This window comes from Myotis nattereri (genome assembly GCF_964212035.1).
Source record: "Myotis nattereri genome assembly, chromosome: X".
NCBI classification, from domain to species: Eukaryota; Metazoa; Chordata; class Mammalia; order Chiroptera; family Vespertilionidae; genus Myotis; species Myotis nattereri.
The window spans coordinates 52,213,392-52,229,932 of NC_138078.1; the positions used below are offsets into that span (position 1 = coordinate 52,213,392).

Genomic DNA, 16,541 nt, shown 5'->3' on the forward strand with positions numbered 1-16,541 from the left:
AGCCGCGGAAATTCGTTCCTAACCTGATTTTGCCAGCCACCAGACGGCGCTTCAGCTGCCTCCAGAGGAAGCCACGCTTTGGGGACCCTGTTAAAGCCTGTACCCAGGGCACCAGGAATTTGTGTGAGTAATAAAGTGCTTTGTGATTTGCAACTGCATATATTTGTGTGGCGTAATTCCCCCAGCAGTCTTAACTATATTAATATAAGGTCAGATGATGATGCCTACCCTCGGTCCTGCTTGCTTAGAGTAGTCTCTTCGCTAGCAACTACTTAATGTCCGAACACCTGCACGGTTAAGTTTATCTCAAGGGACGCTGTGGATAACACCCCATATACTCTACTCGGACACTTAGCTTCTTGCTTCTCAGTTTTCTGCCTCTTTCTTGTAGAGACTGCATTTTTTTCCTTTTGCCCTTTTTTAACCGAAAGAAGGAAAAGTCTAGCATCTCTCAACACGGCCACCTAGGTGACCCCGAATCACAAGGAAGAGGGTGAAAAGGGGATAAAAAAGGAAAAAAAAAATTTAGAAAAGAGTCCGTAACCACCTTCCATAAGGTCCCACCTCCAGATATCCTGCCACGCCGCTCTTCTGCCACCCTTATTGGCTCCTGGCCGCAAGGCAGGGCGGGAAATGCAGTCCTCAAGCCAGTGCAGGGTGGCACGACTGAAGAACTCGGTTTCCCAACTGGCTCTCTAGGTGCATGCGCAGATGGCTGCTCCGGCGAGTGGTAAACAGAGACGTCAGGCTGGGGCTGCAGCTCGGAGCAAAACAAAAGGGAAACCCGGGGGGAGGGGGGGGGGAGGGTTGGTAGGGGAATTGGTTCTGGAATTAGGGAGGCTGGGGCCGAGGGGGACGTAGACCCTTTTAAGAGTGGAGGGAAAGGAAGAGAGAGTGGAGGGAGAGTCAGGGGAGGGGCAAGTGACGCGGGAGCGGGGCGGGGGGAGACAGTGATCAGGGTGGAGAAAATTTGGGAGGAGGGCGGGGGGCAGCAACTTAAAAGGGGGTGGGAACTGCAGCTAAGGAGACGTTTGCTAATGGGAGCGCAATGTACCAGGGGCTACGGTGCCTCAGGTTTAAAAGACCAGGAAGCTGAGTGAGAGATTTGAGAAAAAGTGTTCGCTAGGCGGAGATTACAGGTGGTGTCTCGGAAAGAGCTCTGAGACTGCAGGCTGTAGTCGTGAAGAGAATCAGAGTTGTGTGGAAGGGACAGCTTGGGGAGCTAGGGTCCGGGGGCGAGGGGGGAAGTTCGAGACTTTCTGAGGACTGGCAGGAATGTGCCTCCTGGCCCTGGGTGCTCCCCCCCGGGGGGGAGGCATCGTGAGGGACTGCGGCAGGCTCCTCTGAACGCTGAGCGCCAGAGGTCCAGCTCCACGTATGGATCCAGAGAATGAGAATTCAGCCACAGAGGCTGCCGCGATCATAGACCTCGATCCCGACTTCGAACCCCAGAGCCGTCCCCGCTCCTGCACCTGGCCCCTTCCCCGACCAGAGCTTGCTACTCAGCCGTCCAAGCCGCCCGAGGTGGATCCAGGTCTGGGAGAGAAGGTACACACGGAGGGGCGCACAGAGCCAATCCTGTTGCCCTCTCGGCTCCCAGAGCCGGCAGGGGGCCCCCAGCCCGGGATTCTGGGGGCTGTCACAGGTCCTCGGAAGGGAGGCTCCCGCCGGAATGCCTGGGGAAACCAGTCATATGCAGAGCTCATCAGCCAGGCCATTGAAAGTGCCCCGGAGAAGCGACTGACACTCGCCCAGATCTATGAGTGGATGGTCCGCACTGTGCCCTACTTCAAGGACAAGGGTGACAGCAACAGCTCAGCAGGATGGAAGGTAACTCTGATCCCTCCCAATACCATCTGCCCTTGGGCCCCCTACCTCCTTACTGCTATTCAGGGACCCCTTTTACTCATCTCCACCCCAGAGATCCATCTTCAATTGTAAACTAGACAAACATTTACTTAGGACATAGTATATGCATGCTCAGAGCTTGATGCTGAAGGATCACAAATGAATAAGACACTGTCTTTGCCCTGGAGAAAATTAAATTCTCTGCTCACTGCTCAACACTCCCAGCACAAGTGTTGGCTTGGGCTGCCCCAAACACTCCCACAGAGAAGTCTTTATCCTATGTACTGCAGGAGCTGTGTGGGTTCTCCACATAAACCTAGACTTCCCTCTGTCCCCACCTCCCACCCCAACACCTTTTCTCCCATTCCTGTGGGATTACTTGGATTCCCTACTTGCCTCCCGATACCTCAGGGTAGAGGTTCTGTTCTAGAACTCCTCTACTCAAGAAGGAGTGGAGTTAGCAAAAGGTTAAAAAAAAGTGGTGTTCATGGGGTAAGGTTGCTGACCTTACCCACTAAGAAAAAAAGGGACTGTGAACTGCTAACTGTCTCAGTTTACCTGATAATGCCAAGAAATTCTCCCTAGTAAGGGGCTATCCAAGTTTGGGGGGAGTGTTGAGTCATGAAGAAAAAAAAAAGAGAGATAGGGCTGTGACTTTAGAGCACAAGATCAGCTATTCCTTTGGCTTTCCATGAAGAGACTGCGAGGAAAGATCTCGATAGATGCTCTGAAAACTTGTCTTGAGAAATATGGGATTCTAATCACAAAACCAGGGAGCTTCAACCTCTATTAATGTCTTGTACGCCCATAGGTGGTAAGGTCAGCATACAAGGAAGTACAGAGGGCTCAAAGAGTCTTCCCCTAGGTATAAGAGATTGAGGGATCAGATCTGCAGTGGCCCTAGGGGTTGAGTAGAACAGAAAATGGGACAGCTGAGACCCTTGGCACTAGTTCTGGGTCGACTGCCACACCACAGCCTCAGCTCATAAAGAGCTCCCCTCCTTGGACCCAGCCTACACAGCTGTTTTTCTTTTCCCTTAGGTTCATTTTTCAGGGTAGAAGAAATAACCATGAGTTGTCAGTTATGCTGTGGGAGTGTAGTCCCTCCTTGTAATTTACACTTGTACAGGCCTTTTCGTTTACAAAATGGTTTTTAAATTTTTTATTTTATTAATCTTCACAACAATTCTGAGATTCTACATTTCACGTATTAGGAAACTAAGGTTTAGAAAGATTTGGAAATTCCCTAATATCAGTAGAATAAGGTCTTGAACTCAGGTCTAACTCTAAATCATATGTTCTTGCTGCTAGTCCATGCTGCCAAATTCTCTTCATTGCGATGATGGCAAAGCCAAATCACACTGAGCCTGGGGCCTCAAGTCCCCAGTCCCCACCTCCATCCCTACTCCTTGTGCCTGAACTTGCTTAACTGATGACTTGCCCAGGTTACTACCACCCCACCAGGGGGCGGCACCCACTTAGAACAAGAAAACTTAGTTTAGGTGGCTTGGGGAGCAATTAACAGTCACCCCCTTCCAACAGGTAAGAATTATAGGCTCTTAAGGAGCTGATCTCCCTGGGTAGGCGGCTGTACGATATGATGTATTAGTTCCAAGACCTAAAGAAGAGGGGATGAAGAATTGGGTCTCATGGGTATATAGTCGGGAAAGAAAAGGGCCTTCTCAGTAGACCCAGAGTTAGAGGCTGAAATGAGAAATCATGGTGCCACAAGTCACTCAGTTACTAAGAGCCCAGTTTGGATGGACAAGTGTGGTTTCTGGAAGGAACTAAGAGTGTGAACATAGCCAGAGTAGTTGAAGTGGCATTACTGTAAGGTCTTAGGGAGACAAGAAATTCTTTAGCAGGATAGCCCTGGAACAAGAAACTACTTAAGCATCTTTCTCCAGGCAAAGGGTCTCCTTACCTAGAGGTGTCTGAAACACATGAAGTGATTTCTCACTAGTCTCAGCCTCCTAGTTGCTCCATGCCCTTCTGGGCTTCTCCTGAGTTTCTAAATACCGAAGAGCTTCATGTGGGAGGTCAAATCCCCCTAAGGGTGGAGATCTTAATATACAAATTCCTGAGGAGAAGTAGGGGGACAGAGAAGGGAGGTTGAGGGAGCACAAAAGGATGGTTTAACCAGCCTAGGGCAACCAGTAGAAATAAACTGCTCTAGGGTCTCAAGAATCTGCCAATCTCCATTCCCTGGGATCGTGGGGGGTGGGGGAGACTTATCTCTAGCGGAATATCAGCAGAGAGAGAGAAAGGAAGAACACATAGCTTCTAATAACCAAGGCACTGAACAACCAACAGAGCCTTAAGGGGAGCTTCGCCATCATCTGGGGGCCACTGATCAGGCAAGAAATAATTGATTCTGTACCAGGAGGCTGAGTATGTACTGGGAGCTTGGCACTGAGGGGGAGGGGCACTACTGGGGCGTGCTGCCTGACTAGATGACATGATCTGTGTCCTGGGCGCCTACACTTTGAGACTAATTCTGTGAAACTGTAAAGAACACAATTGGTTAAAATTATGTGGAAGAGATTTAAAATACTCTGCAAGAAATTGAGCTGCAGAAGTCAAGCAGCTACTTTATAAAAGAGAGGAGACTTAAGCTTGGTCTGGATGAACCAGTAAAATTTAGAGGGGAGCTCTTTCCCAGGACAAGGAGGGAAGGAGAGAGGAGTGTATCTTGTGTATTTGAAGCACAGTGACAAGCATGGCCCAAATGTAGTTGTGTGTGTGTGTGTGTGTGTGTGTGTGTGTGTGTGTGAATTGGGAGAAATCAGAAACAAGGAATCTTCAAATCCTTTGGAGAGCTGGGGCCCAGATGCCCCGGTGGGGAGTGGAGCGCCCACTGTGCTGAGATTCCAGCCCCTTAGCCTGCTGAGAGAACTGGCTCAGAACAGGGTGGGTCAGTCCTGGGCTGATGTTGCGCCACTATCCTGTAAACTCCACCCAAGCCTGCACTCAAGGAAAGGGGTGGAGCTGTGGAATGCTCTTTCCCATGTGAGCCTAGTTCTTGCTGAACCAGGAGTGTGTCTCCCTGGTTCCCTCCAGCCCCAGACAGCCCCCCACCCCCAGAGACTTGAGAGGAGTTTAATGCTCTGAGCTTTTCTAGGGTGGGTGCCCTGCCCTCTGCAGTAGGTTGTTAATCAGCTTGTCTCTGGTGCCCCTGTGCAGAGACGTCTGGAGCTGAGGCTGAGCAGCTTGTCTTCTGGGTGGGAACCGTGTGTGGTCTCCTCCCCAACCCCCACCCCTATCTTTGCCTGTTTTTTCCTCTGTATTTGACTAGCTTTGAGTCTCTGTGTACAGCTGTGTCCCAGCATCCATTTAGACTGGACTGTGGGCCACTGACCTCCCCTATACACCACTCATACCCCTTTCCTGCTGCCTCTGCCCTCTCCAGAACTCAATCCGCCACAACCTGTCCTTGCACAGCAAGTTCATCAAGGTTCACAATGAGGCTACTGGCAAGAGCTCTTGGTGGATGCTGAACCCCGAGGGGGGCAAGAGCGGTAAGGCACCCCGCCGCAGGGCAGCCTCCATGGATAGCAGCAGCAAGCTGCTCCGGGGCCGCAGCAAGGCACCCAAGAAGAAACCAGTTGTGCTGCCAGCTCCACCCGAAGGTGCCACTCCGAAGAGCCCTGTTGGCCACTTTGCCAAGTGGTCAGGCAGCCCTTGCTCTCGAAACCGCGAGGAAGCTGATGTGTGGACCACCTTCCGTCCACGAAGCAGTTCAAATGCTAGCACTGTCAGCACTCGGCTCTCCCCGCTGAGGCCAGAGTCTGAGGTGCTGGCGGGAGAGGAAATGCCAGCCTCAGTCAGCAGCTATGCAGGGGGTGTCCCTCCCACCCTGAAGGAAGATCTAGAGCTGTTAGATGGGCTCAATATAACATCTTCCCACTCCCTGCTATCTCGGAGTAGTCTCTCTGGCTTCTCTTTGCAGCATCCTGGGGTTACGGGCCCCTTACACACATACAGCACCTCCCTCTTCAGCCCAGCAGAGGGGCCCCTGTCAGCAGGAGAAGGGTGCTTCTCAAGCTCCCAGTCTCTGGAGGCCCTACTCACCTCTGATACACCACCACCCCCTGCCAATGTCCTAATGACCCAGGTAGATCCCATTTTGTCCCAGGCTCCCACACTTCTGTTGTTGGGGGGCATACCTTCCTCCAGTAAGGTAGCCACAGGAGTTGGCCTATGTCCCAAGCCCCCAGAGGCTCCAGGCCCCAGTAGTCTGATTCCCCCTCTTCCGATGATAGCACCACCTCCAGTCATGGTGGGTGCTCCCATCCCCAAGACCCTGGGGACTCCTATGCTTACACCCTCTACTGAAGCTACAAGCCAAGCCAGAATGCCTCAGGATCTCGATCTTGATATGTATCTGGAGAACCTGGAGTGTGATATGGATAACATCATCAGTGACCTCATGGATGGGGAAGAGGGACTGGACTTCAACTTCGAGCCAGGTACTGCTCACAACCTATGCCTCCTCCTAGGTGCTGAGCTACTTCCACAATCTGAGCAAGGGGGAGGGAGACTTAGAACAGGGGATAGGTGGAGCTCCTGGGAAATTGGAGGGAGGATGTCTATTAGAGTGACAGAGTTTGTAGATGGGACTTCCAGGCCCCTCAGCAGTGCTCACCCCTACCACATAGCACAGGAGTGGTGGGAGATGGGCTGTCTCTGTTTACCTTGGTGTGGACCATGATGGTGGAATGTGGTCATGCCTCAGATGAGCCTCTTACCTTGTCCTTCATTTCTTCTTCCCACAGATCCCTGAGCCATTGCTGGAAGCTTTGTCCCCTGCTTCAGAGGTGGAGCCAGGGGTGACCATATCCACGTTTTACCCTTGGCCCCACACCGGGAATTTGGGACCCTGCTTTAGAACTAGGGTGGGGTCTACTCACACAGGTGTTGAGGAAGTTATAAAGATAAAGCTGCCCCATATGGGAACTGTGGGGGGAGGGAAAGGGAGGGGGTTTATTCTCACTGTGCCAATTAGGGGGTAAGGCGCCTTCTTGGGAGCCATTCTTGGCTCCCCCTATCTCCACCCCCTAGGTTTTGTAGCAGGGGCAGGCTATGCTGTTGGAAATGTGAAGTCACCAGTGGCCTTACCCCTGCCTTTGGGAGCAGGATTTTTTGTAGCGTCTTATCTGAGCTGGTCCAGGCTAGATTGAGCCTGGGGTTTTTATGCATTGGGGGAGTAGTGGGGACCTGGAAGGGCCAAGGTCTGAGCACTGGAGTGGCTCACCAGGCCAAATGACCCTTGGGAGACTGCAGATAACAGAAAGGCTTTATATAAACTTTAAAGATCTATAAACACAAATATAGAGGTTTTTTAACAGTGGCAAGGTGCTAGTGATGAAGAATGCTTTTTTTTTCTTAAGGCTTTGTCATAGTGACATGTTGCAAACACTACAGACATTACTGGGGGAAACATGGGGAAGGGGTACGCCAGCAGGAGAGTAGCAGTGGGAAGCAGTACTGAGCAAGGGGAAGCACTCCCATGTGGACCAGGTCTAGAACAAGGTTGGTGCAAAAATAGCTCAGACTTTCCCTAAGGAAAAAGCTAAGCCAGCTCCCCACTCCCATCCCCACCCCACCCCGTCCCGCATTCTACCACCTTGTGCCTAGGAGTGTGTGGTGTTGGGATGCAGCCACACATTCTTGTGACCCACTGTAAGTTAGTGCTACAGTGGGAGAGTACATTGAAGGCCTGGAATTTGTTTGTGGCCTGGGAAGGGGGTGGGAGGGGGAAGAGAAGGAGGGAAGGATTTAGGGAGGTAAAGTTAGGCACAGAGACCTCCCTGTTCAAGGCCCCTGACAGCTGTTCCTGCCCTTCTTCCCCTTGCCTGACTACTGGGGTTATGTGGAAGTGTGTGCAGCGGCAGGCAGGAGGAGGGGTGGAACAGGGAAGGGGGAGCTAGGGAGCTTGGCTGAGGGTCTGGGAAATGAGTGGGGATGGAGGGGAATGTGGATCAGGTTTACTACCACCTGCCAGGGAGGCCATCTGGGTCTCCTCCACCCCAGCCCCCAAAGTAGCCCCTCCCCCAGTCCCCTTTGCATTGTTCCCTCCCCCACCCCTGCTGTGGGTTCCCATCATTTCCTGTGTCAGCGCCTGGCCTACCCAGATTGTATCATGTGCTAGATTGGAGTGGGGAAGTGTGTCAAATCAATAAATGAATAAATTCAATATGACTATAACCAGCTCTGGTTCCTGCTGTCTTGTTGCCCCCCTCAGACAAGGGAGAGGGAGAGGGGAAAGCAATGGTTTGGGGACTGTCCAGAAGCTGAGAGGTGGGGGTGGGGGAATTTCTGCTGGGGGAGGGGGAAGGGAAGTGGCCCGTCAGCCATCTAACCCGAACAGGCTGTGATAGGTGTCCTCTGGTAGTCTGGCCGAGAAAGACCCCACCCCCTCCTCTGTCCCACTGTCCCTCAAAGGCTCATTGTACTAGACTTCAAAGTCTTTCCTCACCCCCACCCAAGTGCACACCCCAGCCTGCTCACCCTCAGAGCCTCCATGCTGCCTGGGGCATACTTAAGCCTCCCTGCAGATACTGGGAGGAGCCTCTTAAAAATGGAACCTCACATTAAATTCCAGTAATTTCATACCTAGTGTTTCTGCTCTCACTTGGTCACTTTATTTTTTTAGACTGTTTTCCCTTCTTACTGAGAAAGGCTGCCCTGGTCTTTTGGAATGGACCCTTTCGAGGGAGTTTTCGACTCTTGTCGTCACCTGATTTGGACTGGAAAAAGAAAGGGTCAGTCAGATAAAGTTCGGTTCTCAGAAGGAAATTTTGTACAAACTAGGGCCACAGGCAGGACAAAAGAGGTGGAAGGCAGGCCTTGTGCATGGATGTGGGATTTGGAAAGGAAATTGAGCCCTAGCTGGTTTGGCTCAGTGGATAGAGCGTTGGCCTGCAGACTGAAGGGTCCCAGGTTCAATCCCAGTCAAGGGCACATGCCCTGGCTGTGGGCTAGGTCTCCAGTGGGGGGCGTGCAGGAGGCAGCCAATCAATGATTCTCTCCCATCATTGATGTTTCTCTCCCTCTCCCTTCCTCCCTGAAATAAATAAAATATATTTTTTTAAAAATTATCCCAGAGGACCATGGTGGAGGAGCCTTGTTGGCTGGTGGGGTTAGGGGGGTGCTGGGACAGACCAGATATGGGGAGTCTTACTGGAAGGTTCACAGAAGAATCAATTTTAACGGCTTTCTTGGCTTCTTGGAGTCTAAGCATTTTCAGTCTGCTCTTCTCCAGCATGTCACATTGTGTGCGCAAGGCGTCTAGAAACCAGGAAAAGGCACCTCTACCTCTGAGGACTAGAGGCCTTACCTACCCATACCATCCCTCCCATCATTCAAATGATCATTTGGAGCAACCCAGCCTAAAGTTAGTCTGAAGAGTGACCTGAAGGTGCCTAAGCTCCAAGAGAAAAGGATGAAGGGAAAGATAGAAATGATGGGTGGTGATAGGGAGACATACTGAGAAGAAGGCTGAGAAATGGGGAGAAGGGTGAATGACACATGCACACTCCACCTGGTTTGAGCTAAGCATCCCTTGTAAAGTGGACCTAGACCCTATTCCCCTTTTCCTGAGATCCTACTTGCTGCATGACACCAGTCCCACCCTATATTCTCCATCACCAGCTATGTGCAGTACTCTCCAAGTTCCTCCTTTCTTCATCATGCTTCTTACCAAGTAGTGTGTGGTCTGGATGCTTCAGGAGGGGCACAAAAGCTAGGTAGGCATTCGCAAGTTGGGTTCCTGTGAATACAGCAGTGTGCTATCCCCAGTCTCTGTCACCCAGTCTCCACCCTTCCAAAGCCCAAGATTTTAGGACCCTAGAACTCAATACTACTTGAGCTGGTTTACCTTATTTCCTCCCCTCAGATCATCCCTAGGATAACGTGGGGGGTATGATATGTGTGAACCTAACCTATTGTCACAGGCAGTGCCCATCTTAGGCTGATTAGAGATAGTCAATTGGATCTGGTTGAGGGCATCCTATTTTAAGGAAAAGTTCTACAATCTATCCTGAGGGCCTTGTTCTATCTCTGGGGAATGCTCCCAAGCCTCTACCTGGTGTCCCACGTGCCACCTTACAAATGTAGTAGGTGTTTCGAGCTGTAAGGAATTTGTTGGCATAGTCTCCAGAGTTCTTCATCAGGAAAAGCAACTTCATTGTTCCCGTTTCATCACACAAATCAATGGTTTCTGGAGGGAGGCCAGAGGGGTAATTGGGGCAGCTCAAGAAGTAGAGTAAGGGCAAAAGGGGCCAATGATCCCATCCAAAATGGGCTGGAGGAAGCTGTAGGGATTCAAGGAGCTCTCTTCTTGCCAGAAGGAGGACTTGGAGGCTAGAGATGACTGCTACTTCTGACCCTTGGCCATTAGACCCCTTCCCAAACTCACCTGTTTTAGGCAACCCCACTTTATTTCGGGTGTAATGCAGCAACCGGTGGACAGCACAATTGATATTGGCAATAAAATGCTGATTATCTAAGAAGAGATGGGATGGGGCATGTGACCCCCCTCTAGTTATACGTCTCTGTGATATCCACTGCCCTCAAACCTTCCCAGCCCTACACACAGACTCCAGCTCCATGATGCCCCTCACCTCCATGTTTGATGTAGATGAACATACTCTCAAGAGCTCACTCTTCAGAGAGAGGCCTGATGAGTCATGAAGATGGAGGGTGTTCTGGAGGCCTTGGGGGATCCATAGGGACAGGGGACAGGGGACAGGGGACAGGGGACTGGAGAGGCAGATGGATTACATTGCCTGAGGAAGCCCAGAACAGGAAGATAGGAGAGAGCTATTGGTAGTTGTGGATAACCAGCATCGCTAGGGGTGGGGCCTGAAGGGTGGGGCCTGAGGCAGCAGTTGAGGGATTATGAGGTCAGAAGTGGTATGTGTGGTAGAAGGTGGAGTAAGGATAAGGGGAGAAGAACCTGGGTGAGGTCTGTAGAAGATTTATTGGGAATGGAGGCAACCTGGTAAATCTAACTCTAATTGGGACCCCAGAAGGATACCTTAGAGAAAAGTTAAGTTTCTGGAAAAGTGCTTTTTCTAAATAATTTGTGGTACAACTGCTTCCACAGCAGGATTCTACTCCTCCTTTTCCCTACTCTCAGCACCATGTCCCCATCCTTACTATACCTCATGTTTCCCCTGCCCCCTGGCCCAACAACACAGTCTTGATGATTATCAACAGAAACTTTATTTATCATTGATTCGGGAACAACTGAAGGGTAGATGGAGAGAGAGAGGTTGGGAGGGAGGGAGAAAGAATTCTAGGAAGAGGAATTCTGGATCGAGGGAGATGACAAACATGTACAGGGCAAATGGGCAATTCTTTTTTAAATATATTTTTAATTGATTTCAGAGAGGAAAGGAGAGAGGGATAAAAACATTAATATTGAGAAAGAATCATTGATGGGTTGCCTCCTGCACATCCCCTACTGGGGATCCAGCCCACAATCCGTGCCTTGATCTCCTGGGTCATAGGTCGATGCTCAACCACTGAACCACACCAGTTGGGCAAAGGGACAATTCTTAAAGAGGAGATATTAAATGAGGGGGCAGTTATAGGGGACACACAATTCAAAATCAGCCACAGTTGGGGCAGGGGGAACATTGGGCCCAGGCTGGTTGGATGAGGGGAAGTTAGTACAATTTAGGGCTACAGGACCCTGGGGTTCTGTCAGGGTATCAGGGCTCAGGTTTCAGGGTATAACATGGGGGAGCCCCGTAGGGGCTATGGTGGCTGCAAGGGGAGCCCCCAGGCCCCTCCCCTAGAGCAACGCCTTTTGGGGGAATCTCACTGACGTGGCAGAGCCTTTCGCTGTAGTCTGGCTGCAGGCTCTCCGCCAGTCCCTTAGACACACCACTCCAGGCCTAAAGACAGATATCTCCAGGTCAGGGGTCAATTAGGATCAGGAAGTAAAACACCCAGGCTCTGTGCCAAGGGAACTCACGTATGCACCACTATGATTAAGGAAGGGACACACAGACTCCTGGGCTCCCAATACCACTGTTTCCATACGCCTCAACCAATCTATAATCAGTTCTTCTGTGTGTCTCTCTCCATCTGCCCCATCCCCCAACTGGTTGGCCACATCCTGACAGTTAGTGCAAGGCCCCCTCTCCTCCCCTCTGCCCTCCATACTTTGTCTTGCTGCAGGAAGTGGGCAGTTGACAGACTGCAGTCTGCCTATTACCATGTTCTCACCGAAAAGTTCCCGTGGTATTCCGTAACCAGATCCTCTAGGCTCTTGAGGGTAGGAATTCGGGGCATGGTCCTGGGGTAGGGGGAGAAAGAGGGAGCAGGAGCACATTAGTGTTGCTCTTTTATTACCCTTTTCTCCAAATTCTTTCATATGGAATAAAGAGATTCTCTGTTCTCTGTGCCTGCAGCTTCCTCCCATCACCATGCCCACTTGGGTGACCCCTCATTCCTTGCTGTCCGGCCTTCTTCTTCTATAGACCTTGTAATAAGCCTCTTCTACTATTCCCAGCCACCCCCACCTTTTTTTCTCTGGGATTCCAGAAGTCTCACCGTTCCAGCCAGCAGTACACACAGATGAGGCTAATAATCAATCCCATGGAGCCAAGGGGGATGAGCACGGCTTCCAGTGCAAACAATGACGGGGGCTCTATGGATTCTATGGAGAAGAGGAGAGGAACAGGGCCCTAATACTTGTCACGCCCCTACATGCCAACATTGGTGGAGCCCCAACTAGGTGCCAGGCACTGTGCTAGACACTTCCTGTATAATTAATCCTCACAACTTCTGAGAGGGGGGACCAATTAGTATCTCCATTTTACAGACAAGGAAAGACAATGGAAGAGGTTAGTGATGTGCCCAAAATCAAAGAGGCAGTAAGTGGCAGAGGCAAGTTTAAACCCAAGATTTGGCTGGTCCCAAAGCCATCTTCACTATGCAGCCTTCCTGGGAATGCTGTAGGGATAGTTTATACATTCTATCTCCCCTTTGAGCACTCCTTGGCCTCCATCTCAATCCATCCCTCTAGTCCAGGGGTGGGCAAACTTTTTGACTCGAGGGCCACAGTGGGTTCTTAAACTGGACCGGAGGGCCGGAACAAAAGCATGGATGGAGTGTTTGTGTGAACTAATATAAATTCACGGTAAACATCATTACATAAAAGGGTACGGTCTTTTTTTTTTAAGTTTTATTCATTTCAAACGGGCCGAATCCGGCCCGCGGGCCGTAGTTTGCCCACGGCTGTGTCTAGTCTAACAACACATCGACCCAACACTACACAGACAAACCCTGCTTCCTGGGGGTTGGGGTTGAACAGTGATGGGAGATGGGCCACCAAATTTGGGAGCTTACAGATAGGGAGGTAGAGCAAAAGACAGTAGTGTTAGAAAGGTTGGGGTGCTGGACTCATGGGTCAGGGTGAGGCATTAGGTCCATCTTACCCTTTGAAGTATGGCTGCCCCAGTGGATTGGGTGGCTCCATTCACTCCAATGCTGAGCACTTCCACAGAGTGGGTTATGGCGACTCCGAACACGAAATGTGTAGAGTTTCCGCCCATCCACACTAGGCAAGGAGAAGCTACGTCTTTGGTCCACTGACTGTTCCTTGGGGAGAAAGAGGGTGAGGGGAAGATGGGTGTCTATAAAAGAAGGGAAAATTAAAACTGCTACCCTCTCCCAGCTGGTGTGGCTCAGTGGTTGAGTGTCAACCTATGAACCAAGAGATCACGGGTTCGATTCCTGGTCAGGGCACATGCCCTGGTTTCAGGCTCGAATTCCAGTAGGGAGCATGCAGGAGGCAGCCAATGGATGTTTCTATCTCTCTATCCCTCTCCATTCCTCTCTCTCTAAAAAACAAACAAACAATAAAAACATATATTTTTTAAAACTGCTGTCCCCCCCACCCCCCGTCATCTTCTGGTTCTTCCCAGTCCCTCCCTCCTCTCTTGACTATTCAAGCTACACTGCCCCCCTCACTGACTAGAATCTAATGCCTCTCTCCAGATCCCCTTAAAGGCTTCCTTTGGTTTACCTGTCTGTCAGGAAGAGTACAGGAAGGGAAACCCTAATGAAAACTCACTGGTGATGATAGGGAAAGGATTTGGAGGAAGGCAAAGGGTGGGCAGAGGAACTGTAAGGCAGAGAACAGGAGCTTGAGATCAAGCCCTCCTGTTTGGCTGACTGAGTCTATCCCCACTTGCGTGGTCTTAGCTGCTGCGTTCATATCCCCAGTCACTCACAGTCCAGCTGTGGTCCCGGTCACTCCTGTATTGCACCAGGTGCTCCAAACAGTGGTCCAAGTATGTGTTGCTCCACCTCAGTTCTATCTGGGATTCACTCAGGTTGTGAAGTGTTAGGTTCTTCGGAGCCCAGGGAATCACTGGAGATATGTGTGTGAGTGTGGTCATTCCCCTGGCCTAGACAAGTCAGGATCCTGAAGGTAGTGCTACTGATCCCTTCTCCCTTCCCCATCCCAAACCCTCACCTCTTCCTTTCTGAGCGGATATCTTTATGGTGAAAGAACACCGCTCCAAATACTCCAATGTCCCACAATATCCCTGGACTCTTGAGCCATTTGCAATTTACCCAGATCCTGCAGTCTTAACTCCTTTTTGGTTTTCCTCCTAGGTTCCTGTGGGTCCTGGAGCTGGACAAAGAATGTTTGGTAGAGATTGATTTCCTCTTTTCCCAACCAACAGCCAGAAGTGATCTCTGAAGAGTATAGATAGTGGCCACACTCTTGGATGTTATGACCAGAGTTCTTATACCTAGAGAAGGGTTGGAAGGAAGAGGAATGGTGGGGTAAATTTGGATACTACAGACATCCACAGCCCAGCCTCCTCCTTGATCTCAAGCTCCTGTTCTCTGCCTTCCAGTTCCTCTGCCCACCCTTTGCCTTCATCCAAATCCTTTCCCTATCACCACCAGTGAGTTTTCATTAGGGTTTCCCTTCCTGTACTCTTCCTGACAGACAAGTAAACCAAAGGAACTTACCCCATGAGAAAATAGTGGGGAGCCTGGAATGCTGGCCACCCTCTTTCATGGTTCCCATGCAGCCTCTCACATCTAGCCCACCTCCTCTTCCTCCCCTATGCTATCCCCTCTTTCTTTCTCATACCAATAGTGCAGAGTCAGGTTGGTGGGCTGAGGCTCAGAGCTGCTGTTCCAAGTGCAATTTATATACTCGACATTGAATACAAAACACTGAACCTCTAGGTTGGGGAGAAAATGAAGTGGGAGAGGGGAAGAGAAGAAATGATGGTCAGAAGAAGAAACACCGTGAGACAGGGAACCCTTCCCCTCCCCTCCCCACAGTGCTCTTAAATTCTGCCTGCATCCTTGTTATGTCCAGTGGCAGGGTCCAGATTTCTGTATGGCCCCTTCCCACAGCCTCCGGTCTCACCAACCCCTTCCAGTCCCAGGTTTCCCACCAGCTGTGATGTCTTCATTTCCAATGGGCTTGAGGACTGTTGGGTTCAGCCCCATCCCCAACAGAGGCAGCTGCAGGAATAAGAGGAATCTGAGTAGCAATGGTCGCTTCAACATGGCACTCTTGCTCTTCGTTCCCTGGGTGTACTGTGTCAGGAACCTGGGCCCCTCACCAACTACCTCTCCCCACCCATACATTTCCTTCTGTCATCGCTTCCGGTGGAAAGAACCTTAGAAACCAGGGCTTTACAGAGGGTGTGGCAAAAGTGTGCTATGACACAGGCTAAATCTTCTGGGAGATTAGGTGTTGATCTAATCCAGGGGTGGGCAAACTTTTTGACTTGAGGGCTACAATGGGTTCTTAAACTGGACCGGAGCGCTGGAACAAAAGCATGGATGGAGTGTTTGTGTGAACTAATATAAATTCAAAGTAAACATCATTACATAAAAGGGTACGGTCTTTTTTTTTTTTTTTAGTTTTATTCATTTCTAACGGGCCAGATGAGGCCCGCAGGCAGGCCGTAGTTTGCCCACAGCTGACTAATCTGTAGGTGTAACACCACCCAGCTGTGAAATGGTGTTAAGTGGGCTGTATTTACAATATTGTCACAAACTCAAGAATCCTTAGGTCACCTAAATCCTGGGAAGGATCTTATTACCACCACCACCATTCCCAACCTCCTTCTCATCAAAATCATTTTATCCAAAAAAAAAAAATCATTTTATCCTATATGGTGGAGGGTCTGAACCTCTTCCCCACCCTATGCCATTCTCCTTTGGCTCAGCTACCCTGAATCTACTGTCAAAGCTCTACTGTCTTGGCTGGATAGAAAATACAGTCTTGACTCCTGTGGGCACATATATAACTGTCTTTTCTCTGACTAATCCAAACCAGAATATTAATCCTTAGCTACTGGCTGAGCTGGGTTCCTGTTGAGACTGGTGAGGAGGTCTGACTTAGAAGTAGATTCTGGAAATGGGGGAACAATACTAGCTTCAAACTCCTCATCTTCCCCTTAATCTGCTTCCCTTTCTGTGTTCCCTATCTCAGTTAATGGTATCATCACCCTCTCAGTCACCCAGACTTGAAATCACAAAGTCATCTCCAATTCCTCCCTCTCTTACTCTGAGAATCCAATCAACTCTACTTTCCGTGGTGTTTCTCCCAGCAGTGTCCTTTCCATGAGCATAACCACTGTGCTAAATCAGCCTTTCATTCCCTCTAGTTATGGTTCTTACTAGAATCCACCAAC

At 50.3% G+C, this 16,541-nt stretch overlaps 3 protein-coding genes across 6 annotated transcripts; 1 reads left to right on the forward strand and 2 right to left on the reverse strand.

The window, feature by feature from the left end:
* Window positions 1–786: 786 nt before the first annotated feature.
* Window positions 787–8,057, forward strand: FOXO4 (forkhead box O4). The gene is made up of 3 exons (XM_081081231.1): window positions 787–1,830; window positions 5,258–6,317; window positions 6,624–8,057. Exons 1-3 carry the CDS (start codon window positions 1,378–1,380, stop codon window positions 6,629–6,631), a joined length of 1,521 nt encoding a protein of 506 aa, XP_080937357.1. The 5' UTR covers window positions 787–1,377; the 3' UTR covers window positions 6,632–8,057.
* Window positions 8,058–9,494: 1,437 nt separating this feature from the next.
* Window positions 9,495–10,497, reverse strand: LOC308511694 (uncharacterized protein CXorf65 homolog; the record flags this gene model as incomplete). Its single annotated transcript, XM_081081641.1, has 4 exons — window positions 9,495–9,619; window positions 9,935–10,069; window positions 10,268–10,354; window positions 10,473–10,497. 4 exons carry the CDS (start codon window positions 10,495–10,497, stop codon window positions 9,495–9,497), a joined length of 372 nt encoding a protein of 123 aa, XP_080937767.1.
* A 564-nt stretch (window positions 10,498–11,061) lies between these two features.
* Window positions 11,062–15,434, reverse strand: IL2RG (interleukin 2 receptor subunit gamma; the record flags this gene model as incomplete). 4 transcript variants are annotated; one of them, XM_081080952.1, is made up of 8 exons in its annotated part: window positions 11,062–11,753; window positions 12,088–12,157; window positions 12,415–12,520; window positions 13,302–13,464; window positions 14,100–14,239; window positions 14,446–14,627; window positions 14,978–15,071; window positions 15,263–15,434. In XM_081080952.1, the coding sequence occupies 8 exons, from the start codon at window positions 15,306–15,308 to the stop codon at window positions 11,568–11,570; spliced, it is 987 nt and encodes a 328-aa protein (XP_080937078.1). In that variant the 3' UTR covers window positions 11,062–11,567. The 4 variants fall into 4 exon arrangements, with proteins under 4 accessions (XP_080937078.1, XP_080937077.1, XP_080937080.1 ...); XM_081080951.1 differs by having other exon boundaries at window positions 15,291–15,431; XM_081080954.1 differs by having other exon boundaries at window positions 14,978–15,116; window positions 15,291–15,431.
* Between the last annotated feature and the right edge of the window lie 1,107 nt (window positions 15,435–16,541).

Bases quoted from the DNA above. Each gene is read 5' to 3' on its own strand.
- FOXO4 (XM_081081231.1), top strand. From the start codon at position 1,378: ATGGATCCAGAGAATGAGAATTCAGCCACAGAGGCTGCCGCGATCATA. The intron at 1,831-5,257 runs GTAACTCTGATC...TGCCCTCTCCAG, and splicing joins ACAGCTCAGCAGGATGGAAG to AACTCAATCCGCCACAACCT.